We start from the raw sequence: 26,326 nt of genomic DNA on the forward strand, positions 1-26,326 counted from the left end.
AGATGGTGTGTTTGTGTGTGTTTTTTCAGTTGCACCACGCTGTTGTTAACAGTGTCTTGTGTGTGTTGCTCTATTAATTTATTTTTATTGTTTTAACCCCTGTAACCATGGTACCAAAGTGTAAATGTCATGCAAGTGATGGTGATGCATCAAAGAAGAGAAAAACAATCGTGATTCAAACTAAATAAAGCTATCGGAAAAAAGGTGAAATGCCAACGAACAATGGAAAAGTGAATATTAAAGTTTCTTTAATGTTTTCATACCCACACACAAACCCACACTCTCTCTCCCTCCATTATAAATACTGTGTTACTGCAGTAACATTTATCATTATCTCTCTCTATTACACACACACACACACACACACCTTCTGAACCGCTTGTCCCAGACAGGGTCACGGATCCTAACCTGGCAACTCAGGGTGTGAGGGGGAAGGGACACACCCAGGACAGGATGCCAGACTGTCGCAAGGCACCCCAAGGGGGACTTGAACCCCAGAGCTACTGGAGAGCAGGACCCAGTCCAACCCACTGCACCACCACACCCTCCACTTCTATTACAAATACTGTTATTGTAATAATATAATGAAGATGTTTTAGTGTATCCAGAAGTGTTTCTTTAATGTTTTTATGCATAGAAAGGTACATGACATTCTATATATTAAGACGAACACTACAGTTAGACAAATACTTTGACTAGCTGACGTTAGATGGAAACCATACCTTGACTTAGGGAGCTTGGGCTGCTGGAAGGAATGTAGGTTAATACCTCACATGGGGTTTAAAATCAGTAGTGTTGCACTTGTAACTCAAATCACTGTCCCCAAAAATTTTTAAGTCTCTACAAAGATGTTGGGTGGCATGGTGACACAGTGAGTAAGAGTACTGTCTCACAGGGCCTGGATAGGGTGAGAGGATGTGGGTTCAAACTCTTACAGAACAAACTATTACAAGCAGAGAAAGTTAGCATGTTTTCCCCTTGTCTCTGTGGGTTTCTGGTGAGTGCTCTGGTTTCCTCCCACAGTCCCAAGACATGCTGTTCAGGTTCACCCATAGTGTGTGAGTGACAGAGAGAGTGTGTTCCGCTAATGTATAGATGAGTGACCCATTGTAAGTAATCTATCTAGTGGTGTAAGTCACCTTGGTGCTGTGGAATGATAACACTATTATAGAGTTCACTGACAGTTGCTTTGCAGAAAAGTGTCTGCTGAATAAATATAATGTTAAATAAATAATACACAGTGATCTTCCAAATGACACAGACTCTAGCCATGAAACATCAAGACAACACACAAACAAATAAAATGTTGTTACCTCTTTTAGGGAGCTTAAATGCAGTTTGTAAAGGACTTTCGGGGAGCCACTCAGTCTCTCTTTGAGCTCTGTCTCTGAGACGGCTCTGATGCATTTCTCTGCTTGTAATAGTTTGTTCTGTAATACTTTGCCTCTTAGTGTATTATTATTGCTTGCTTGTCTGCCCATTTGTTTTATTTACATAGTGTAAATGGAGAAGAGTTAGTCAGTTCAGGGAAAACTTTCTTTTGGTGTTTATGTCTTTGTTTCTGGGCTTGATAGCTAGAGGTGACCAAATGAAGGACTAGACTAGCTAAGTGTTTTTGTAACTGGGATACTTGGGTTTCTTCTTGTCACCTTTGTATTCCCTTCTAATGTAAATTGACTGTTTTGCACAAGAATATTATACCACTTTTGTGTTTGTCATACACTATTTGTGGTCCTCTCTTTCATTATAAAAAACTAAGACAATTTCAGGGGGTGTGGTGGCATGGCGGGTTTGACTGGTGCCTGCTGTGTGGTGGCTCTGGGGTTCAAGCCCTGCTTGGGATGCCTATCCCATCCTGGGTGTGTCTCCTGTGTTGGGTAGGCTCCTGCTTGGGACCAGTGGTTTTTGACATTGGGTGGTACAACTTTATGTTACAGCCTTGGGGTCATAACATGGTTTTGAGTTCCAATTTAATTTTGGCACACTAAGATGCAAGCCTACCTCCCAATGGTATTTTTTTGCATCCCCATCCTTCCAAAGCTTGATAAATGGGTCATTAACACTACATACACTGGTTTACAGAAAGAACAGTGAGAGAGAAATTATACAGTTTTGAAGTGTGCCCTAATTATAAGCCCAAAGGCTGTTGTACACTTTGGGAGTCCAGTCACACGTACTCTCTCCTGTTAATCAGGAATTTGGTGTCCCTGGTTGCAGCTCCCTCAATGAACCTCTAAGGGAGGCTCTTACCAGACCAAAATAGTCCAAATCTGTTCATTTTTTTGCAATTACTACTTGCAATAAAGGCAGAGAGCTGATGGAAAGCATGTGCTGAGTCTTGCCTCCTATAAAGTTCTTGTATTGTTTGTGTTACTGAAGTTTGCTTAATCCACCTGTTTGAGTTTTACTGTCACAAATTGCCTGCTTCACTGTAAATAAAAACCTCTACAGAAATAAATAAAAAAGAAAAGACCACAGTCCTCCAAATGAAGAGTTGGATCATTAATTTGCCAGTTAACTGATATGTTTCTCCAAAGCAACTTAAAGCTGGTAAAAGCAGGATTCGAATCGACAACTTTTATGTTATAATTCATTATCCCTGTCACACTGCCAACTGTCTCAGAAAACTGAGATACAATCTAAATAACTATGAAATAGGGAAAAAAAGCCAGTTTATGTTATTATCTGAGCTTGCCTTACTCACTCAGTGTAGCTGATGTGAAAATTATGAGCTAGACAATGGTTCTTTAGGAAACCAAAATGAAGTTATTGCAAGCATTGACTTGAATATAATTGATATATCTAGTTTACCTTGCTTTACTAAATGGTGTCTAAATTACACATTTGATATTTTGCTACTGACATTCTGGTTAGAAAGCAGTCGGAGTTTGTTACCTAATTGGTGTAGACATAGCAAGCTCACTAGTGTAAGATGATACTTCAGAGTCTGACTGGGTCTCATGTATTCTAATGTGGATGTGATTTGTAAGTTCATTTATAGCCAGTGTACCATTTAGAGTTAGACAGAATGTATGGTCAGTATGCCTTTTAAGTTGTATAACCCACATATAACCAGAATCCTGCTTCTAAGGGATATGTCTTCAAATCAGAAGTACCTAATGTGAACATGACTAAAGTGGTGAAAAACTTGCCAGCTGTGTACTCTTTCTGTCTATATGTTGCTGTGACCCAGTTTAAAAAGTTTAAGTTCACCTTGACAACCTGAGCAATACTTGTATTGGATAAACTGGACAGGAGAGTCAAAGTAAAGCAACCCAATGTATCCTACATCTCTGGAAATTGCTGCAGAAGAGCTGACATATCAGTTGATTGCTCATCAAACTTGTTAATCAAATGCCTTATGAAAAAAATTTCCTGCAAATGCACTCAAACTTTTAACTGGTGCGCTATAGGCCATGTAAGTGAACCGTTGTATAGTTAGTTGCGCAATAACGAATGAGGAAGTAAGAATGGAAAGTGCTGGGGGGGACCTGTAGCACTAACCCTTGCCAAAAAAAGCTGATTGTAAGTATGAGCAACATTCAGATTTCAATACTGCCAAAAACCTTCACCATTGGCAAGGAAAGTGCCCGGCTCTGTTTAATGAATGAGCAATGGGGGCAGAATGCTCTACACTTTTCTCAGCTATGACAACAAGCGATATTGTAGACTGTCAAAGGACATTAGGCTGAAAGTCCTCAGGCCTTCCTATGTTTATGGTGGGTCCATGTCCATCACACTGTACATGAACATTTGGAGTGGTTCCATCTGATGCTCCTACCAATACCCAAGGATAAACCATGTTGACTTCTTTCTGTGCATTGACACCCGATTTGAAAAGTCATGGTGACACTGGGGTGTGAGCACATGCTTGCAAGCATCACAGCTGACTGCTGATGCTTTTGCATTTGCTTAGGAGAGCAACATAATGCAATGAATACATCAAGTGAGTCTTCCGCTGAGCAGGCCCACCGACTTCAGCAGTGCACGCAACACATTTTCTGTGTGACCATGTATTTCATAACCTCCAAACCACTGAGGCTGTATATAATGAATCTGTTTATGGCTGATGTAGGGGGGGCATAGCATCGTGGCAGCGTGGTGGCGTGGCACGGTGGGATGGTGTGCTTGGCCAGGTCCTGCTCTCTGGCAGATCTGGGGTTTGAACCTGCTTGGGGTGCCTTGTGATGGACTGGTGTCCTGTCCTAGGTGCGTCCCCTCCCCCTCCAGCTTGCACCCTGTGTTGCTGGGTTAGGCTCTGGCTTCCCGCAACCCTGCTTGGGATAAGTGGCTTCAGCTAATGTGTGTGTGCATGTTTATGGCTGTGAGTGAGGATGGGGGATGTGTCAGCTCTGCAAATCTGACCTCCTTCCTACTTTAGAGTGACCCAAGTGAAGTTTTTTTTGACCCACTTTCCAAACATAGCTTTTCTCTTCCACAGAGACCTAGCCTTGAATGGTCTTGCCTGAGGAGAGCATGCACTCCCTAAAAGTTGGCAACAGTCCTTTGGACCTGCAGTTTTATATCAGACCATTATTACTCTTCTCTCAGTTCCTTCCAAATCCCAGTCAAGAAATTATTTTTAAATTTTTACTCCAATTAAACTAAGTAAGTTCATTAGTGACTTTGCATGTCAATGTGATCGTAACTTACTCTTTCCACCTTTTTTCAGATCGTAATGATCCAGCTGCTCCAAGGCCCATTCTAATAAACAGAAAAATACAAAAAAAATTTTCTCCCCATTATCCGCTATATGTATATAAACTCATGACTGAGTAGAGACATTGGCAACATATAAAGCACAGTTGAAAATAAAAACTAAGACAAATGTTCATTAAATTATTTAACCCATTTTCAACTGGAAAGTAGGTCAGTTAAAGATAACCTGGGGGTAAGATGTGAGAAGACCAAATACTACTGATATTTGCACACCATTTAACTGAGTTTCATACAGCTGGATGAAGTACTATGAACAGATCATGTGCAATATTTCCCCAAGGGTTAGATAACTTTTTATGGAATATGTACAAGACATGTTTTACTTAATTTTGTGGTAAGTTTTGTTAGCAGTGGAAATAAAATATATTAAAATGACATACTGTTAATGTTATTTTAAACAAGGAAATAGTCCTTTGATTCAAACAATATTTTTTCACATGAACTAGAACTTAGACACCCCGTAGAAGAATGTCGGGCATTGGAAATACACACACACACATTTTCAGAACCGCTTGTCCCATACAGGGTCGCGGGGAACCGGAGCCTACCCGGCAACACAGGGCGTAAGGCCGGAGGGAGAAGGGGACACATCCAGGACAGGACGCCAGTCCACCGCAAGGCACCCCAAGCGGGACTCGAACCCCAGACCCACTGGAGAGCAGGACTGCGGCCCAACCCACTGCGCCACCGTGCCCCCCTTGCATTGGAAATAAATAAATAAATAAAAAAATAAATAAATAAATGTTTCATGCATGTTCCAGTGCAAATGTTTTTCCTGTACACACACACACACACACACATACATATGCATATAGAAAATTTTTTTACACGGTGACAAGGAAGCACACAGATCACACTTGCAGTATACCGACCTCTCGTGGTACATAAGCAAAGCAACTTATTTCCTGCTGGCTGCTTGTTTCATGTATTCGATATTAATACACTGGTTACGTGCAAAATCAGGTGTTGAATTTATTGACATTTTGTTCTGAAGGGATTAAACAGAGGATGGAGCAACAGATGATTTTTTATAAAAAAAGTTATAATAACTCTCTATTCCTGTTAATTCCTATTCTTGATGACTGGTAAAAGCTACTGTATTATTACTGAATCGTTTGCTTTGGTTACCCATGAAACTGTATTTCATAAAATAAATATGCACTCATATTTACTGTATATTATTACACAAAGCTTAGGCCCTGCTTCATGAAACACATTATCACAACAAAGGGTTTTGAAAATTTTTTTTAACAAATATTTATGTTCTCTCGATGGACTGGTGTCCCGTCCTGGGTGTGTCCCCTCCCCCTCCAGCCTTGCACCCTGTGTTGCCCAGTTAGGCTCTGGTTCGCCACGATCCTCTTGGGATGAGCGTTTCAGACAGTGTGTGTGTGTGTGTGTGTGTGTGTGTGTGTAATTTAATATTATAAAACTGCAGAAAAATGCTTTTCCTGTAGCTTTCCACTAAAAGAGTTTTTAAATAAATAAATAAAAAAGCAGTGCCCTTTGGAGGAAGCAGTTCAAGAGCTGTGTTTTTATTCAAGGTATATTTGAAACACATGCAAAACATATGGAAAGAGAATTGCTGGCAGCTGAACACTGACGAGGCAATTTGGGGTTTTTAAGATAACAATCTACATGTCAGCTGGAGGGGCTTTGATCTGATTGGCCATATCGTGTTCTCCTAAAACACGAGAGGTCTTAAGGCCCCTTCTTTTCTGCTATACTCCTCCCGATGCCTGTGGAGGACATATCAGACAAGAAGCACATAAAGGAGTTACGTGATGGATTATCAGGCTGACCCAGAACACCTATACTGGGAATTACAGCTACCTGGATGGACTATCTGTGACATTCTTGTGTCTACCACTGTAATGCCTCCTGTCCATAATGATATCACTGCCAGTATTTCCTTGGCCACTCCTGAATACCTTCCTTTCACACAGCAGGGTGGAGACCGATGGAATCCATTGTTGGAGCCTAGGAATTTGCTATGACTTGTTCTTCTTAAAGTCATTGGAGTCTTGTCAGGGTTTGCACTCACCAGCTCCACCTCGACATGACGCCACTCTAGGTGTTAGGGGGACTCTCCAGTGTTAAGTTGTACTTGGTGCTGTCTATGGCATCTTTGTAAAGACCACCAAAGAGACATGTACAGTTAAAGATTTTGTTTCTTTCACCCTGAGTCCAGAGCTCATTTCTAGTAGCTCCAGGGGGTTTCAGAGTGGGATGGAGCAGGGTTCGTACCATCCGACCCAGAGAACGCATCGGAGGAGGGATCAGGCACCGGAGACAGAAGACCGGCAGTGGAGGGCCATGGAACTACTGACTGCCCTGGAGCAGCTGTGGGGACCACTGTCAGTGTACCAGCAGCAGGCGGTGCAGCAAAGGGGAAGCCCTTGGAGCACTGGCTGCAGATATCCAATTCCTGGTGCGGCAGGTGTACGTGCAATACCCCACAGCCATTCAAGAAGGCTTGGCACTACCGGCATTCCTCCGGGCGCTCGCTCCGGAACGCCTGCAGCAACATGTCAGACTCGCCGTCTTGACTAACCTGGACGCGGCGCAGCACAAGGCAGAACATGTGGAAGCTGAACCTAAAGGATACAAAGGAGCCCGCAAATTCTTGCTGTTCCCTGGAGGATGTCACTGATGATAAGGCTGCGGGAGAAGTTACATGCCAAGTCGAGGCACTGCCCCCGCGCCAATGGCTGCCTATCATCTGCTGGCGTTGTCGGAAGCGTACTCACCAGGCGGGTCACTGCATGGAGCCCGCCCCCGCCTCGTCTCAGGGAAATGGCAGAGGGGTGAAGCCGTGAGGGGGGTTTCATCCTATGACTCCACCCCCTCTCAGGGCATACCCTCCTTCCCAGTGGGACATCTAGGGAAGCTCTGCTGCCTCCGGCTGCTCTGCCTAATAGAGGGTGTGCCCTGCGAAGCCTTCCTGGACACAGGGCCTATGATCTCAATCGTCCGCACTGGGGTGCTGCTTGGAACTGCGCGCCGTCCCCTCAGAGAATGGACCGAGGTGTTGGTGAGCCCACGCATGGTCACAGGAGAGACCGTGGCGATATGGGGGAGAAGACGCTTGCGCATGGCTGTGGGCAGCCAGCAGCTGGAGCACGAGTTCTGGCTCACGAAGATCCAGGATCTGTGCATTGTGAGGATGGGCCTCTTAGCCAAGATGGGGGTGGTACTGGACCTGGGCAGGCATTCGCTCCAGCTTGCAGGTGAGACCATCATCCTCACCCATCCCCGGCGGCGGCGAAAATCCTCAAGGCACGGGCCCGCCTTCCTGGGTCACGAGCGGAGGAGACCAGGGCTGCACGCGAAACGGCACTAGAGGGAGAGACCCAGGCACACAACGGGGGCGCTGCCGGCACAGGACGCGTCCCACAGCCCTGGGCAGTGACTCGTGAAGAGGTGCGGGAACTGTGGCAGCGCAGCGGAGCAGAGTTAGCAGAGGATCAGCGAGAGCAGTTAAGGGAGCTCTTGGACTCTTTCATAGGCATTTTCATTGCCAGGGATGAGTAATGTACTAAGACGGACCTGGTGCAGCACTGCATCGAGACAGGTGACGTGGCCCTCATCCGCCTGCGACCGCATCGCCTGGCACTGGTGAAGAGGCAGATTGCGGTGGAAAATTTAAGGAGATGGAAGCAGCGGGCATCATCGAGCCCTCCAGTAGCCCCTGGTCAGCGCCGGCGGTCCTGGTGCAGAAGAAAGAATGCAGTCCAACACAACGTTGGTCTCTGTGGTTCAGCTCTCTGCACCTGCGGAGTGACTACTGGCAGGTCGCTTTGCTGCCGGAGGCCCGCGAGAAGATGGTGTTCACCCTGGGGTGGGGCCTCTGGCAATTTACGGTCATGCCTTTCAGCCTCTGTAACTTGGCCGCCACCTTCGAGCGGGTCCTGTCGGATGTGCCCAGGAGCCGGTGCATTGTTTATCTTGAAGACCTACTGGTGCATGCCCCCTCCTTTGAGTCCACACTGGCGAATTTAAAGGAGGTGTTCACTACCATTCATGCAGCTGGGCTGAAGCTGCACCCCGTGAAGTGCAACATCCTCCAAGTGGCAGGTGAAATTCCTGGGCCATGTTGTAGACACGGACGAAGTGTCCACAGACCCCGACAAAGTGGAACAGGTGCAAGACTGGCCCACCCATGGGATGTGATGGAGTTGCAGAGTTTCCTGGGGCTGGTATCCTACTACTGCCGTTTCGTATGAGGTTTCGCCGATATCGCTGCGCCGCTGCACTGCCTCACTGCTAAAGGGGTCCCGTTTGAGCAGACTTTCCGAATGTGCTGCCACCTTTCGCCACCTGAGAGGCTCTGGCGTCTGCCCCCATCCTGTCCCTGCCGACCCTGGGGCAGACCTTTGTCATAGACATGGACGCCAGTGATCGGGGTATTGGACCCGTGTTGTCGCAGGCAGGCGAAGGGGGCATAAAAGCGGTTGCATTCTACAGCTGCTGGCTGAGTCACCCGGAGCGGAACTATTGTGTCGCCCGGCAAGAGCTCCTGGCCATAGTGGTGAGTATTAAACATTTTCGCCCTTACTTCTACGGGACCGGGTTTCTGTTGTGGACCAATCACGCCTCGCTCACGTGTCTCCTGAATTTCAAGAAGCTGGAAGCGCAGATAGCACGATGGCTGGAACTACTACAGGGGTACAACTTCGAGGTCTAACACCGGCCAGGCAGCGGCCACGGCAAGTGATGGGTTGACCACTGACAACGCGGGATTGTTCTGTCAGGCACAGGAAGCCAATCTAGAGCTGGCGGTGGTGCGGGGTTTCCTGCGGTCAAGGCAACGGCCACCTTGGACCGCCATAACCCCGCACGGACCCACCGTCAATCCTGTAACACTGCACAGGCCCACCGCTCGCAGTGGGACAGCCTCGTCTTACGAGGAGGGCTGTTCTATCAGCGGTTGGAAGGGCCGGTGTGTGACCAAGTCCTGTGGCAGCCCCTCGTCCCCCATAATCTCAAGGAAGACGTGTTGCAGCGGGTGCACGGACTCGCCGGCGTGGCAAAGACGCTGCACTGGCTGCGCCAGGGGTTTCACTGGGCGGGGTGCTGTCAAGATGTGGAGTTGTTCATGCACTGCTGCAACACCTGCCTGCCACATAAGGGCCCCGAGTGACTGGTCACACACCCCCCTGCAATGGCTTCAGTCGGGCACCCCGATGGAGCACATGGGCGTGGATGTGCTGGGACCCTTTCCCCGAAATGATTGGGGGAACTGCTGTGTGCTCGTGGCCACGGGCTACTTGGTGGCCAGATGCATACATGGTACTGGACCAGAGTGCCACAACTACAGCAGAGCGGTTGGTGGAGATGTTCTGCTGTTTCAGGGCATCGGAGGAGCTGCACAGTGACCAGGGCAGGAACTTTGAGTCGCAGGTCATGAAAGAGGTGTGTGACCAGCTGGGGGTGTGGAAGACATGCACCACACCCCTCTACCCGCAGAGCAACGGTCTGGTGGAGCGTTTCAACCAGACGCTCACCACACAGCTCTCTGTGCCCACCTCCCGACATCAGCGCGATTGGGACTGACACCTGCCCCTGGCCCTGTGGGCATGCCACTCTGCTGTCCAGGAGTCCACCATCTGCACCCCCACCCTGCTCATGTTCAGGCATGAGCTGAGAATTCCAGTGGACTTAGCTTTTGGCAGCCCGCCGGAGCCCAAGGTGAGGGGAGAACCGGGCCCGGAGTACCTTCGGTGGTTGTGGCAGTGCTTGGAGTCTGCACACGCTTTCGCCAAGTGGCAGCTGAGGGAGGTGTGGGGGGCAGCAGAAGCAGGCATATGACACGTAGTGTCACGAGTGCCCCCTGGCCCCAGGGGATTGAGTGTGGGTCTACAACCCCTGGAGGGGACGTGGGCTCTGCCCCAAGCTCACAGACAGCTAGGTGGGTCCCTGCATTGTCCTGGACCGGCTGTCAGAGGTCACTTACAGGATGTGGATGAGACCTGGGCATCAGCTGGTGGTTCTACACCGCAACAGGCTTGCCCCTTATCATCCAAAGCAACCCGCACTGGAGCCTCCCATGGTGAGTCCGCCAGGTCCAGTGAACTCATCATCTCCACACAGACCCAGGAGGGTGTGCAGGTTGCCTCTGTGCTTCAGGGACTTTGTGTTGACAGGGTCGACAATTGCCGGGACAGACGACTGCTGAAGGGGGGGCCAATGTACTGGTGCCAAAGAGAGCTTAAACACACACACACACACACACACACACACACACACACACACACACACACACACACACACACACACTTTCTGAACCGCTTGTCCCATACGGGGTCGCAGGAAGCCGGAGCCTAACCCGGCAACTCAGGGCATAAGGCTGGAGGGGGAGGGGACACACCCAGGACGGACACCAGTCTGTCACAAGTCACCCCAAGCAGGACTTGAACCCTAGACCCACCGGAGAGCAGGACCCAGTCCAACCCACTGTGCCACTGTGCCACCATGACCCCCAGAGCTTAAATAGCTCTGTGTAAATAGTTATTATTATTAATGTTCATGCCTGTAGATAACGTGGTGTTCTGTTATGATTGGTTGTCTTATCGTTTATGTGCAGTTCGCCACAAGGGGAATTCTGGGGGGTTTTAGAGGTGGCCCCTGAAATATCGAGTGCGGCAGGGGGCCTGGGAGTGACTTAGGGGGACTCTCCACTGTTAAGTTGTACTTGGTACAATCTATGGCATCTTTGTTAAGACCACCAAAGAGACTAGTACAGTGTTAATAAAGACTGTTTCTTTCACCCTGATTCCGGAGCCCGTTTCTAGTAGCTGCATGGGGGGACACTACAGTATTGATTCACCCATGTCAACACAATGAGTGGAAAAAACAACACAACTTTTAACATAGAGGTTTTCTTTTTTTAACGAACAACAGAACTGAAAACATGTACAAATTCACTGTAATGTTTCCAGTGTGCTGTGTACGCTACACATGTGTTGTTCTGTGAAACAATGTGGACTTAACAGAAAACATGAAGAAATAAACAAACGTGTGCTGGAAAATTGCTTCTGATGAGACATCAAGAAGGTGGTATGTGGATGAAAGCTGGAGAGCTTCAGTTTCATGTCAGGCTCACAATTTAGTTATTTCCTCATATTTTTTATGTGGGTTGATAGATAAGAAGTGATTCAAGTAAACTAAGTTTTACTGTGACAAAGCAGGTTAAAATCAGATAGTGTAAGCAATGTGATACATTTGGCAACCGACTTTTATCTGAAATGAAGATTAGATAAAAACTGAAGTGTGTTTTACAGCAACGAAAGCTGAGTGACATCACTAACAGCCTACATAGAATGGGGGAAATGGGGAGCCTTTCAGGGGTGACGAACAAGGTGATTTGATGCATGTGGTGACATGACTTGGTAAGCGAGGGTTTAATGTTTGTGATCTGTAGGTGAGCTTAAATGGTACAATCGTACAAGTCCATCATGGACTCATGGATCTGAGTGATCTGAACATCACCACTGACTCTGCTCAGATATGGCACCTCAGCTTCCGGACCACTTGACTCACACATGATTTGCGGACCACAGGTGATCCGTGGACCATACTTTGAGAACCACCGCTCTAGATTCCTACAATCTTAGTAAAGTTCAGAAAACATCTGATGCTCCCTCCATTGTGGCAGAATGAGCACCTTCTCTCACTCAGAGCTGTTGAAACAGCCTCACCATCGACAAGGGTCTCAAAACATTCCTCTCTCCCATTATTTATTATTATTTTATTATTTTTATTTTTTATAGAGCGCTCTTCTCACACACTGACAGAGCGCTTTAACACAGGCATACAGCAAGAAAAATTGACACAAACAAAGAAGACAGTCAACTAGTCTAATGGCTACCATATGAAGAACTGATTATAGAGCTATAAGTATACCTACTGGCCAGCGGGGAAAAGAACAAAAACTCCCAACTGAAGGTTGAGGGAGAAAAAACCTCGGGGGTCCACAGGCCAGTGGTTGCCCACCCCTCCTGGGCATATTTATCTCCTATCGACTCAATATATATGTTTGTGTAATCCGTGCTGGTTAAACGGTGTTTGGGACTAAATAACCATACTCAGAGTCTGTGCATCTCTCTTGTGAAAAGCGCCTTTGATTCCCTTATAATTTGGAGAAATGAAGTACATCTATACAAATAAATGAAAATGTAGTTTAGTTTTTTAAATTCAGTTGTATAATCATGCACACAGTGTTATAGCAACCGTCGGTTGGATTAAATTTCAATAGTGTCGTTTCTTTTTCATTGGAATATCAACACGTAGTACACATTTTCGCAATGAAGGAAATTACTTGCAACTTCTCTCTTCGGTGTAATTTCACAAGCAGAGCAACGCGCTACCTGATAAAATGATGACTGATTCAAACTAACTGAAAAGGGATACGGGATCCGTAGAGAAACCAGGTTACTTTCACTTCACAAACACAAGACTTGGACAAGTTTGTAAAACCATGTACGTGGACAGCGCACTGCTAGTGCCTAGAATCGAATATTTGAAGTGGTATTTGCAAATTTTCACATATGAAGCTTAATAGCACAAAATCACAAACAAAGGTAATGGGAAAATTTAGATACGAAATGTAATTACAATCGAAATTGTTTGGACGTAACAGGAAACGCGACACAAGATACAAGAGCGCCGCTCGCAAACGCAGTCTTGACAGGTTCGCCCTGGCTTTTCCATTACGTCAACAGCACAGCAGCATCCCGAAAGCCGCGCTTCCATTGGTTGTCTGCTTCGGCAGCTACGCAGCCATTGGTCGGACCTGTAACTGTCCGAGCTACATGTTGCAGCGAGTGATGCCATTTTGTTTTAGGAACAGGAGAAGAGAAAGGAGACGTTGAGGCGCCCCATTTTGCTCTGCTACTTGCGCTGTTTCAGTGTCGCTATTATTTCCTGCTTCACTTCTACATCGTACCGTACACCGTACCCATCTGCGCAGCCAGCGGCCGAGGGAAACTATCCATCGCTTGTGCCGGGGAAGTCGGTGAGCTGGCAGCTTTTCTCGCTGTTGTTTTCGGCCGCCATGTTGAGATATAGACCTTTGTTTTGGTGTCAAGCCAGGAAACGCGACCTACATTCCTCACACTGACTGGCTAATAATGTATATAACCATGTCCACACCTCGTCCACAATAAGCTGTCTATTGAACTAATGAACGAAAATGATTCCTTAGCCTAGTGTGAGTGAGTGTAGCTGGCTGACGGGTGGTTGTACTAACTACACAGACCAGAAATCAGCCGTGGAAGCAATTATTATCAGTACTTATGATATGTCATAAGTTATGAGTTATACCTATATTGTAATTTTGATGACGCTTTGAATAACGTCAACTTGATGGTCAAGTCGCACCTCCTCCTCCTGTCACCCTTCCCGCCTGTTTGGTGACTTTCTTGAAAGCTGTGCTGGTAGGTACGACTTGCAAAGGCCGGCGTGGTTATTTTTGTATGGCATGCAGACTTTATAATTTTATAAACTCCTACTTTTTTTGTACAATAAAGATTTGCGGCTTCTGGGAGCGCTGCACTCCGCGGTGGATGGATGTTCGGCTTGCCTCGTTGGCTCATGAAAACCTCGGAGCCCGAGCAGCCGAGACGAGCAGAGAGAAGCGGAGCGGGAGCGACGAGGACCTGGAGCCGCGCCGGACTGCGGCGCCCGAGAGCGAGGCCAGCTGACACTCTCCTGACAACAAAGAGGTGCGAGTGCGCGAGCGAGCGAGCACGTGCACGACGGTGGAAGGGCGGCGGGGGTCTCGCGCGTTCCCGACTCAGCAGCGCTGCTCTTCTTTGTTTTGCTGCGAGAAGCGATTGTTCGTTTAGTTTACATTTTAATTTATTTATGAATGGACGGACGGATGGATATTTAGCAGACACTTTTTTTTTTTTTTCCAACGCGACTTCCAATGAACTCTATCATAGAGTCTATGCAGTTATCAGCCCACGCGCAAGGCGGCTTACACTGCTAGATACACTACTTCTGGGTCACTCATCCATACATCAGTGGAACACACAACCTGAACAGCATGTCTTTGGACTGGGGGGGGGGGGGGGGGACCAGAGCATCCAGAGGAAACCCACACAGACATGGGGAGAACATGCAAACTCCACACAGACTGAGCGGGGATAAAACCCACGTCCGCTGAGACAGCAGTACTACTCGCTGTGCCACTGTGCTGCCCGAGTTCCATGTGGGTTATGTCAAAGACTGTTTTTCTGAGACTGAGGTTTCATGTACCTATTTTGTTGATTAACACCCTGTGTCAATCTCTTGATTTGTGCAGGTGACACCTGTAGAGAGAGCATTATGGGAGGAGGAGAGAGGTACAACATTCCAGTATCGCATCCAGAGCGCACTGTGGCCAAGAAGAACCGCCAGATGGGCGGGAGCAAGTCACGGGGCCGAAACCACAATGGGTCGGCTCCACTTCGGACGGCAGCAGGGGCTGCTGGGGGCCAGCCACATGGGCCCCAGAGCGGTGACAACAACCCCAGCTGCCCTTGGTCTCCTGAGGCACGGCAGGCCGTGCCAGGCGAAAGGAGCACCGTCTGCTTTGCCTCTGTTTCCCACTTTAACACATTACTGGTTAGTCAATGCAGCCAGAACTATGCTGGGGCCAAGTTCAGTGACCCACCATCCCCCAGTGTGCTGCCCAAGCCACCCAGCCACTGGGTGGCCCTCCCCATGACTTCTTGTGATCGCCGGGAGGTGATGGCTTTCCAGCTAAAGAGTCTTCTCAAAGTCCAGGCCTGAGCATATTCTGCTTGGCCTTTTTAAAGCCAATGTGAGGTTCCCTCACTGGTGTCCAGCCTATCTGCAATGACACAGTGCTGCAGTATGTACTTAAGATATTTTTACACGTATGACATGCAAAGAGAGGACCAGGTTTGTCTGAGAAATCATTTCTCAGCACATGCCTTTCCTCTTTTTGTTTTCCAGTATTTTTTTAATGATATCCATAGGATTGCAGCGTTGTGGCCTTGCTGATGGGTCAGTTTGTTGGAGGTTTCTTTATCTGCTCAGTGAACTGAATTTCTAAAATAGTTGCTCCTTTTGGCCATTTCTGCTGCATAGAAATCTTTTTGTCCAGTTAGGGGTGGGTGGGTGTGGGTTGGTTTTCCAGATTGGCTGTACCCGTTGTTTTATTTTTGCCGAATCATATAATCTGAACCTTTTGTAGATTTATGGGTAGGGAAGAAGCACAACTGTCTAATTTCTGACAAGGACAGGGCTCAAAATGTAGTTCAGGTATTTTTGGAAACTGAAGATATATGACAATGTTCTACAGGTAGATGGGAGCTGTGTGAACATGGAGCTGTAGGGCGCACAGATTTCACTTTAAACCTCGTATGCAGGTGTCTGAGACGAGCCTGGCCTGCCTTGGCCACGCAGCTGCTTGGAGGGGGCCTTTGTACCATCTGTGTGTTTGTGTGGTTTTTTAAAATATTTTTTTATTTTACTTTTTAACTGCGCTGTGCGCACTGCACTATGAGGGCTGTGCTTGTACAAGGTCTAGGAACACTTAGTATAATTTGACTGAAATCTTAATTTTATTAAGGTTCATATTCATTAATTTACCAAAGGAATGTCAAATGTTTTCTTAAAGATTTTCATTTTATCATCAGACTCTGTTTTCAAGTGCCATACAAAACTGCATCAGTTAGATCACTGCAGTGAATTCAGTCCTGACATTTTGCATGGAAGGCAGTCACAAGCACTGGTGTTTCTGTTGTGTAACAGCACACGGCAGGCAATGCGGAAGAGGGCACGTGCCAAGTGGGAGGTACGGGCATTGACACGTTACTTTATCTGTATCTGTCTCCCCATGGTGTAGCCCTGCCTGCCGTGTGTGTCTGACGGAGGAAGTGGCAGTGGGTTGGATGTGCCTGATGTGGCAAGAAGGGTTAAAAGAGGCTGGGTGCAAATCCATGTCCGACATGTTTACACTTTTTAAGGAGGAAAGCTGTAGAGGATGGCCTGCCAGCGTGCTCTTGTTAATCACTGCCTCAGAGCCTCCTTGCACTGCTCTTATGTTGAGTTGTGGTGGGCTGGTTCGTGTTTTAAACAGCTGTGTACTTTCTTTTTAACTGACCTGATTTTGAGCCTTGTACAGCAGATCTTGGACTCTTCTTGGCCATGTAAGAAAAGATGCGTGCTTAAAGAGCCATGTAAATAATGTAAAATGTGTAGCATATGTATATTTTGCAGGCCTATTTTAACCTGCTCAAAGTATTTTTAGTAAGAACACTGAATGTAAAAGTCATGCAAAAGGACATGGCTTGATTTTCAAATGCTGAAATTATTTTTGTTTAAAAAAATTTTAAAAAAAAAAACAAGAAAAGAAGAAACCTAAAACTGCCGAAGGCATGTGTCAACACCCCTGCGCTGGGTACTGTTACCAGTGATGTTGCACATAATGTTAATTATTTCAATGTTTTATGTTCAGTGGAAGAAAAATATGTTGTCATCAGATATGAGGATTTTTTTTTTTCTGTGCGTAATTCCAACTCCGTCACTTCAGTTAATGAATTTTGAAACATCTTTTGTACATAATCTGGAATAATTTTGATCACTAGGAAATATCTGTACTTCAGTCATAAGCTAAACTTCCGCTAGCTTATGATTGAAGTTTTTCCTTGACGTTGATGCTTGTCTTTACTGTAGCGTTAACTTTTTCTAGTTTTTGTTTCTCCCTTAATGTGGAATGTTAAGGTTGTCATCTTTAGCATCCTTGAGAGAATACCAGCACGTGGGGGGAAAAAAAAATTCTCATATTTTAAGAACTCCACTGTAAACCAAATTGGCTACCAATTTGTACCCCATCTTTGTCTGTCACTGACTTATTTATGCCCATGAAATAGAATTGGACTTCTAAAAATTGAATAAAATAATAATTGGCTGTTAAACAATAAAATTCCTTTCCTTCCCCCAACTTTTGTGGTCATTTTGATGAGTACTTTCACAAAAAACATTTTAGCTGATCTCAAAGTCCAATGTGGGGGGTGGTGGTCCTAGCTTCTCAAGCCTGTGTATTTATAGCAGCTGAAGTATTGAACAGCAGTAGAGACAACTATGAAGGAAGACCATATAAAAGAGGGGACCACAAAGGGAAACATGCCTGCAACCACATGTGTAAAAAATATCTGGTAGAAGATACTTCTCTAACAGCATCATAGAGGCATCAGAGGTCCACTCAGTTATGATTGATAGCTGTAGTATAAATACCAGTGTTGCTTAGGTGCCTATTTTCCCCCCTTATCAAATCATTTAAAATGATATAAAATGTTATGCTGGTGGAGGGTGCATGAGTTTATACTTTTTGCCACTTCTCTGCTTCAGCATAAGATAAATATACCCAAGTTACCCTTGTTGTATGAACAACACTAAAAACCATTCTGTTAATGCCCACAATTCTTGCCCATGTTTCACTAGACAAAGTACCCCTAAAACTGAGAGCGCTGGGATTTCACAAAAATGGGGAAGTACTGTTACCAACAAACAGTACAGGACAAGGATTACAAGGTGGGTGACAGAGTGCGTATGGCTTCTTTCTTAAAAAGTAACTTAGAGCTGTGGTCTGAAATCCACTTCTGTTTTATACTTAAATTCACTGCACCCATAATTTACATACAGCATGAAAGTATACTTATTAAAATGGTGAAATAAGGGTGGAAAGTCATTAAATACAGTAGTCAGAAGAAGGCTAAGAGAAATATTAATTTTAGATAAGAGCATTTCTTATGCTCCAAACATCCTGTTCTCCATCTTCATGGAGCAGTGCTTCACTGTTTGCTACTGTTTTTACTTTGTTTTTTGTACAACTTTTCCATTTCCCCAGTTTACTCATTAAGCATCTTTTTAAAATGACCAAATAGAACTAAGGTGCATCTTGTCACAAAAACATTACAAACGGAATAGGTTTGCATGCTTTTCAAACTTGTAGTATCATGACGATTCACATCTATCATCTATGCTGATGGTCCTGAATGCACATGCGGGGAGCAGCAACAAACTGCAGAACATTTGCTGGATCACTGCCCCATGTAACACACGTGCCCACACCAGTGGATTTGATGAACATCGACAATGTTAAACTTTGGCTACACGAAGTCAATTTTACAGCTTAAAGCTTGCCCTATGGCATTAAAGATGTTTTTTGATCATACAATAAATAAAAATAAACATCTATCCTGTTTCCTACAGGAAACTGCTGATAACAAATAGCACTTTTTTTTGTTTCTCTGTAATCAGCACACTTTCAGTTTCTATTAGCATTGTAGAGTGGGCACCACCTGCAGATTCTGTCACCAGTTGGCAACCTTCTGTGCTCTGAGATAATAGAGACCCGTGAAACCACTTCCCCTTTGACCCTATGTTTAGTTATAACTATTCATTTTGCCTACAAATGCAGAGCTTTGGCTGTCTGCACTCTTATTACTGGCTCATCAAAGACAGATTACATATTTTCTACTGATACACATACACTATCTGATCTTAATTTTACTTATCTATTGTGAAGTTTCACTCTTGAAATTCTTCAGAAATTACATGCCAGACCTGTCTGTCACCAAATTTACCTCATCTCCAGGGCTGCAGGTTCAAACATAATCCCGCAGGCGATGCTGTTTCCTCCTTCATGCCAATGAAGCTGTTCTAATGAATTACCTTCAATTGGATTTTTTGTGTTAAGTGCCCTGCTGTGAAATTGTATTCTTTCTATACTGCACTATCTGAAGTTCTTTACAGTACTGAACTTTAGTTACACTACATGACAATACTGTAAACAGGACAATGCCCTAAAGACTTGATCTCACCACAACCATGTAACATGCATTACTTACAAAGGCTGCCAGCTGTAAATAAAGAGTATGATCATGAACAGAACTAGAATTCCTGTTCAACTAGTCACACACTGAATGCCTTGGACCTGGGGTGGGTTCATGTCCTGTAGATCTAACTTCAGACAAAAACAATGTCTACTGGCTAGACATTACCAATCCTCAACTTGAGTTAATAGTAATCTATAGTATTTCACTATGTGTTTGAATTTTAGCAAAAATTACCATGACCTTTGCAATGCCTGTGGGAATCTGTATTATATAAATACAAGGTTAGGATGAATAAAAGTATCAGAGGCACAGCTCAGACCCCAAATGTGTGCTTAAGTGCAGCTGTTGGTAGCTGAAAACAAGTCTGAGCAGCTGAAAGCAGTTTCGCTCTGTTCATAAGGCCCATCAGCACTTTTTTCTTGGAGCAGGTTATACTTGTCGGTCCTTTCTTGTCCTCTCTAGCCAACTACATTCCAGAAAAAATACATTTGTAGGGTTTCCTATATTCTGTATTAGAATTTTTAGAATACTTTTTTAAAATAAGTATCCTACTCTTTGCAACTCAATCTGAAACAACACATTTGAAAATGTGAAATGTTAAAACAAAGCTTTACTTAAAGTAGTACACAACCACTCCGGTTTAGGTATTTGTAAAAATACAGGTGTATACAGACAGTCCATTTATAGGATTTTCCATAAGAAAATGGGCATCAGTAAATATACTTTAAATGCAGTGAACAGGAATTGGCTAAACTAAATGACACATTACAGTACCAGACATTTATAAGTTGATTAAAGTTCAGGAAAGTGTAAACAGAATGTGTAAAATTGCCTTTAGCTGGATCTGAATTTTCTAAACTAGTCCACGTATTACCTTCTGCAAGACCATACAAGTGGATAAACATTTTATAAAATACAAAGTGTGTTCAACAGCAGTGGAAGACAACATTTCTGAACTGGTAACGCTGAAGGAAACAGTTTCACTACCAATAAAAACAGAAACCACAAATTGCAGTTAAGAAAAGAAAAAAAAAAAAAAATCAACTTGCCAAAAAGTCAGAGCTTCAGATTTTACTTTAACCAGTGAACTGGTTTATTTAATTAAAAAAAAAAAAAAAAAAATCAGAACCAAAAGTCAGACCTACAGAGCAAAAGTGAGGATTTCTGATATGCTGGTCATGTCAAATGTATAGAGTATACCACTTCATACTACTGACTGCAGAGCATCAGTTTATACTTTGTGGTCAACAGGAATACAAAACCGCAGACATGCAAAGCAATAAACAAAATGACTACTGAAGAATACTTGAACGGGTGAAGCTGAGCTCTAACAACACCCTGATCAAACAACTTTCCATTTCCTGTCATTTAACAAACACAAGTTTTCACAAAAACCGTTAAACATTAAGGGAGTTGGAGGGATGAACAATAGAAGCACTCACAATTAGTGCCCCCCTGATTTACGCCCAGCCCAGGATCTGGAGCGGGAACGTGAGCGTGAGCGTGAGAGGGACCGAGAGTGAGAGCGAGATGGAGAAGGGGAGTGCACGCGGGTTTCCTTTTGGGCCTCTCGAGAACCAGATGCTAAGTTCAAGTCCTCAGCAGGGGGGCTCAGAGACTTGGAACGGGACTTGCCCTTGGGCTCCTTCTTGCTCTTGGATCTGGATCGACTGCGAGATGGGGCACTCTGGTGTGGCCTATGGTGCTCACGCTGAGGGGGTCTGTACCTGCAGATATATTAAGAACGAAGAGAGGAATGCTGTCAACACTGATGGTTTGGCCCAGCAGATGATCTTGATCTCTCCAGCACGGACTCTAGCTGTCAAATAACCAGATTTCTCTTGGGTAAATCTGCACAGCAGCTTTAAAGATGAAGTCTCAATCAGACTCTTATTAATGAAAAACAATGCATTACCCAATGCATAACCCTTAACCCTTTAGAGCACTAATTCATAGAAACCAGAACAAGCTCATTTCAAAAAAAATTTATTTCTTTGGTGAAGAACTGAAACTCAGTTTAAGACCAACATGCACTCAATCAGATTCTGGAGAGTAAAACTCAAGATATCAAGTTAAAGTGCTCCACTGTCTTAAGTGACTGGGAATACCGGTCATTCTCGTGGCTTCCACTTCGCCTGCGTCTCCCATATCGCCCGTGGTAGCTACGGTGGAAAAATATAAAGTTCAAAAAAAAAAAAAAAAAAAAAAAAGAACGAAAAACCTCTTTTGGAAAGTGCTAAAAATTTTTAATTTGTTCTGAGGGGACATCAGACTAAACCTTACTCTCGGGGGCTCTCCGACCTCCGTGGGCGCCGCTCGTAAGAAGGGCTACGAGACCGGCGCCTGTCGTAGCTCCGACTGCGGGAGCGTCTGCGCCTGCTGTCACGTTCATAGTCATCATAGCGAGAGAAGCTACGGGGGGACCGCCTCTCCTTACTCTTCATCTGACTTGGTGCTGAATGAGGAGATTGGAAACAAGATGCATAAAACAGTAGTACACAGGAAGAATTCTGTAGCACAGCAACCAGCTATAGCAAAATTCTAGAGGTTCTTTGAATGCCACATGGGGGAAACAACGTGAGGAAAAAGATGACTGCAAGTAGAACCGAATTTATAAAGAACTGAATCAAATTCCGAGGGGGGGGGAAATAAATAAAAACTTACTTTTTCGATCACCCTGTGCAAACTGGATCTCGATCTGTCTGCCACACACCCACTTCCTGTCCAAGTTGTGAAGGGCATCTTCTGCATCCCGCACATCCTCAAACGTGCTGCGCTGTTAAGGCTTTTCACTCTAACACGTTGATTTTCATAAAGGGGGTTAAGAGGTGTGGGTAGAGGGTGACAGGAGGGAAAAGACTACACCCTTGTGCGGTACTTCATCTGGGAGCTTCATGGAGTTCTTCGATAACATGGAACCATTTCACTTCACAGTATGATGCCAACAAATTATTACAATCTTCTTAGCAGTACAGAAATAAAATTTGCCATTTCTAAAAATTTAAGATGGAGTGTGCTTTTGTACACAAACAGGCTTTTTCTGTATTTCGGGTAACCTCCAATGGTATCGCGAGAGACACGTACAAAATACACGAGTACAAGATACCGTGAATTTAGCAATCAAATGATCCAAGATTGGGGAAAAGGGGGGACACTAAAAAAAAAAGTTTATATAAAAAAAAATATGGCTTTAGTAGGATACAAAAATTTGGTTTGTTACCTTTAACATGCTTGTCTTTGACCTTCAGCTTGACCTTTACTCTCTTTAACCGCATCCCAGAAGAACTTGGGTTTCCCGCTTGTCTTTGCCCCATTATCTTTCTCTTTCTCTCTCTTTTGCAGACAAAAGGGAAGCCTTGATGCTCACCTTGGTCCCTTTTTTCCTCTGTGTCTCTTCAAGCTTTACGTCTTTATTTTCAACCTTTCCCTCTCTGTTTCTTGCAGCCTGAAATCCTTACGGGCTCTTTGGCTTGACTTAATTCTTGGAATCTACTCTACACCGGCCTTTACTCTCTTTCTGTGCGGGGCAGCTCCAGAACAGTACGCCTTTATAAATTCTGGGGCAACAACAGAAGAAACTTAAGTTAGGAGACAAGTATTTAATAATAATAACCGTTCCCCCCCCCATGTATGACAATACTTGCCATCATGTAAGCTACATCCATTTGGTTCCAAAGAATACATATTTCACAGGCAGTACACAAATTACCTGCACGCAGGCTGTCTTTTAAATAAAATGTATCCCACCCAAACCAGTCATTTTAGAAAACACTCCACTGTTTCACATTTGTGAATAAAGGATATTGAATGTATGCAAATCCTCTTGGTCGGCGTGTATAGAAGTCAACGGGAATGTAGACATCTACTATAGGTCCATAACGACCAAACTCACGGCGCAAATCCTCAGGCCTAAAGCACCGTGAAATGATAGGACATTTATTCCAACAGCTAAGAGGAAATCCTCCTAGGCACAAATTTTTCCACCTGATTCTTAGAAGGGCAAATGTTAAACAGGAGACCTAAAAAAAAAAAAACCTGAACACTTTTTAAGACAGTCATGAAATACAAGTTTCTTTAACATGGTACCAGTACTTAAAACAAAGAGGGGAATAAAATGCGGTCAGCATGAGCAATTAAAAACATTCATTTTAAAAATGCAAGAAGAAAATAGTTTCAGTTTCATTTTTTTTTCATTGGAACTCTTATTTGGGACGTAGATGGTGGTTCCGAACTGAAATCATGTTCAAGGAAAAGTCTCACACATTCATGATAGTTTCATTTATGCAAATTTAGTCGGTGAAACTCAACTCATCCGGTACCGGCAGTAGTATCCAGTTTCGATTTTTTTCTGGTTAGTAACGAAACTGCGAAAAGGTCTCGGTAAAACAAGCAGCCGTGAGTGTTTACGGGGAAGACCTGTGGATTATGGTGAGCTATTGTTGTCCCCGCCTGAATGAGCTACGCGGTAAGTGCGCGCGCTCGCTCGCTCCCGCGCGACCTCCGCTCGCTAATATTAGCACAGAATGCGAGCGCGTCCTCCTCACATTTCGAACCAAATACAGGCAACTCGCAGCACCAGCTACTCGCGACTATTTGAATCCCAGAGGGAGTACAATACACAGGTTATGTTTTTGCTGAGTTAGAACTCTGAACAGCAGACTACTGAGTCTGAGAGTAGTGTGTTGCACTGAGTTACGCGTCCGAGTGAATTGTGTTCACCGCCAACACGAAGTGATATACAATTTGAATTTTCTATTTTACACCTCCGTTGTTCATTCAACTTTAATTTTTGGGACTAACGAATGGGTGGTGTGTGCCCGCGTGGACCACGTTTCCCGGGCGATAACGACACAGAAGGCGCCGCACAGGACACAAGACCAGACGAATGTAAAACGAAACCGACGGCAGAACCTTCGTAATTCGGTGTGAAACATAAGGTACAAAAATAGTGGACGGAGAGTGGTGGGCTGTGGCTGTTTCCTCACATTTCCTTTACCTCGAGCGGTAGGCCTCACTCGGCGCGCTCACCCGTTTTTACCGGACAACCCCACTGGGTTTACTTAAACTTACGGGACCAACTAGCTCCTTACCTGGACTCATCGGAGATGTTTCTTATGAAAAGGGAGGTGTTCGGAGGTCGCAAATACCTTGCCATTCTGAAAGAAAACACTAATTTCGAGCTTTTGAGTTCGTGACTACACGAAGGCGCCACTCGCAAAAAAAAAAAACCCCTCGAGTGAAGGACGCTACTGCGCAGACTCCAGTTCCTGCACGCCAGTACGCACACTCCCGCACGTAGACGCCAGTACGCAGACGCAACGCTACAGATTCCCGCGCTTGTTGTCGGAGAGTCCCGTCATCACCATATCGGGGCCAATTTAGTAGCAGGGAGCTAACAGAAAGTCGTGGCTGACTTTACATGTAATTTGTAAGGTTAATTCTACGACGGCCTGATTAGAATTTAACCGCTGACCTTGTTTTGTGCAATTTTATTACCCAGGGGGGTTTGAACGTCTGATCTGCGCTTGCGCAGAACCTGAGGCTTTATGTTTACACACCGTACAAAAATAAAAAATAACAATGCTTTTTTAAAAATAGTTTAATTGCCCAAATAAAATCTGATAAAACCGTACGTATTTAAAAATTTGTATTTAATGCAAGAAACATTTCTGTAATTTATCAACTTATCCTTGAGATGCTTCCTTCGCATAACAATTCTATAGTAATTAGATTGAACTGTTGGTTATAATTTTCCACAAACTTTTTTTATTGTGTTCTTATGAAGTTCTGGCATATGGTACATGTTCCTGCCAGAACTTCATAGGCACCAGACATGCCTAGGTGGACCAGGATATCAAGAGCTGAGGAGGCCGGTCTGCTGCCATACCCGCACCCCATACTGACTGAAGCTGATGACCAACCAACCACCATAATGGACGAACTATACCTTGTTGAACTGGGAATTCAAGTCAACATACAGCGACAGTGCTACTATTAGTTGCAAACTGACTTAGAAATCCAGTCTAGAATGCCCAGGAGGGGTGGGCAGCCACTGGTACTTGGACCCCCAGAGGTTTTTTCCACCTCCCTCGACTATCGGTTGGGAGTTTTTTGTTCCGTGACCAGTAGGTGTACCTACAGCTTTAATAACTGCATGGATAATGTAGTAATTTAATATATAGCTAACTAATTTTTTTTGTTTATCTTATCCCTTTGTCCAGCATTCCATATCACAGTGTGAGAAGTGCGCTCTCTAAAAGTAAATTGAATTGAATCCAGTTCTTAGCATTGAGGTACAATGTTATGAATAGTTGTATATTACTTTAGAAGTCTTTTTAAGTCTAGATTGCCCAGGAAGGATGGGCAGCCACTGGTCTTTGGACACCTAGAGGATTTTTTTCCTTTACCTTTCGTTTGGGAGTTTTTCTTCCATGGCTAATTGATGTACATACATCTTTAATAACTACATAGTAATTTATTGTGTAGGTAATCTTTTTCAAGTTCAAGTGGTTTTATTGTCATTCCCCTATATAGCACATACACAGTAGAACAAAATGTCATTTCTCCAGAGACCGTGGTGCAATACAGAACAGTAAACAGGACTACATAAAGTGCAAATACACAACAGTGTTGGATAAGTTCAGGACAATAAAAACTTTTATTTGTATTATGCCAATAACCCTTTGTTCACTGCTTTCTGTCACAATGTGAGAAGAGCACTCTATTATAATGAAGTGAATCTTTGTCGAAAA

At 44.6% G+C, this 26,326-nt stretch overlaps 2 protein-coding genes across 3 annotated transcripts; one reads left to right on the forward strand and one right to left on the reverse strand.

Moving 5' to 3' along the window:
- Nucleotides 1–15,051: 15,051 nt before the first annotated feature.
- On the forward strand, nucleotides 15,052–15,498 carry pnrc2 (proline-rich nuclear receptor coactivator 2). Its single transcript, XM_029260114.1, has one exon. The coding sequence runs from the start codon at nucleotides 15,052–15,054 to the stop codon at nucleotides 15,496–15,498; it is 447 nt and encodes a 148-aa protein (XP_029115947.1).
- A 4,666-nt stretch (nucleotides 15,499–20,164) lies between these two features.
- LOC108919191 (serine/arginine-rich splicing factor 10-like) lies at nucleotides 20,165–24,842 on the reverse strand. 2 transcript variants are annotated; one of them, XM_018727014.2, is made up of 6 exons: nucleotides 24,665–24,839; nucleotides 23,379–23,483; nucleotides 22,239–22,342; nucleotides 21,858–22,029; nucleotides 21,683–21,736; nucleotides 20,165–21,301 (listed from the first exon to the last, which is right to left on the reverse strand). In XM_018727014.2, the coding sequence occupies exons 1-6, from the start codon at nucleotides 24,727–24,729 to the stop codon at nucleotides 21,019–21,021; spliced, it is 783 nt and encodes a 260-aa protein (XP_018582530.1). In that variant the 5' UTR covers nucleotides 24,730–24,839; the 3' UTR covers nucleotides 20,165–21,018. The 2 variants fall into 2 exon arrangements, with proteins under 2 accessions (XP_018582530.1, XP_018582531.1); XM_018727015.2 differs by lacking the exon at nucleotides 21,683–21,736 and having other exon boundaries at nucleotides 24,665–24,842.
- Nucleotides 24,843–26,326: the final 1,484 nt, after the last annotated feature.

This window comes from Scleropages formosus, chromosome 18 (assembly GCF_900964775.1).
Source record: "Scleropages formosus chromosome 18, fSclFor1.1, whole genome shotgun sequence".
Lineage (NCBI taxonomy): Eukaryota > Metazoa > Chordata > Actinopteri > Osteoglossiformes > Osteoglossidae > Scleropages > Scleropages formosus.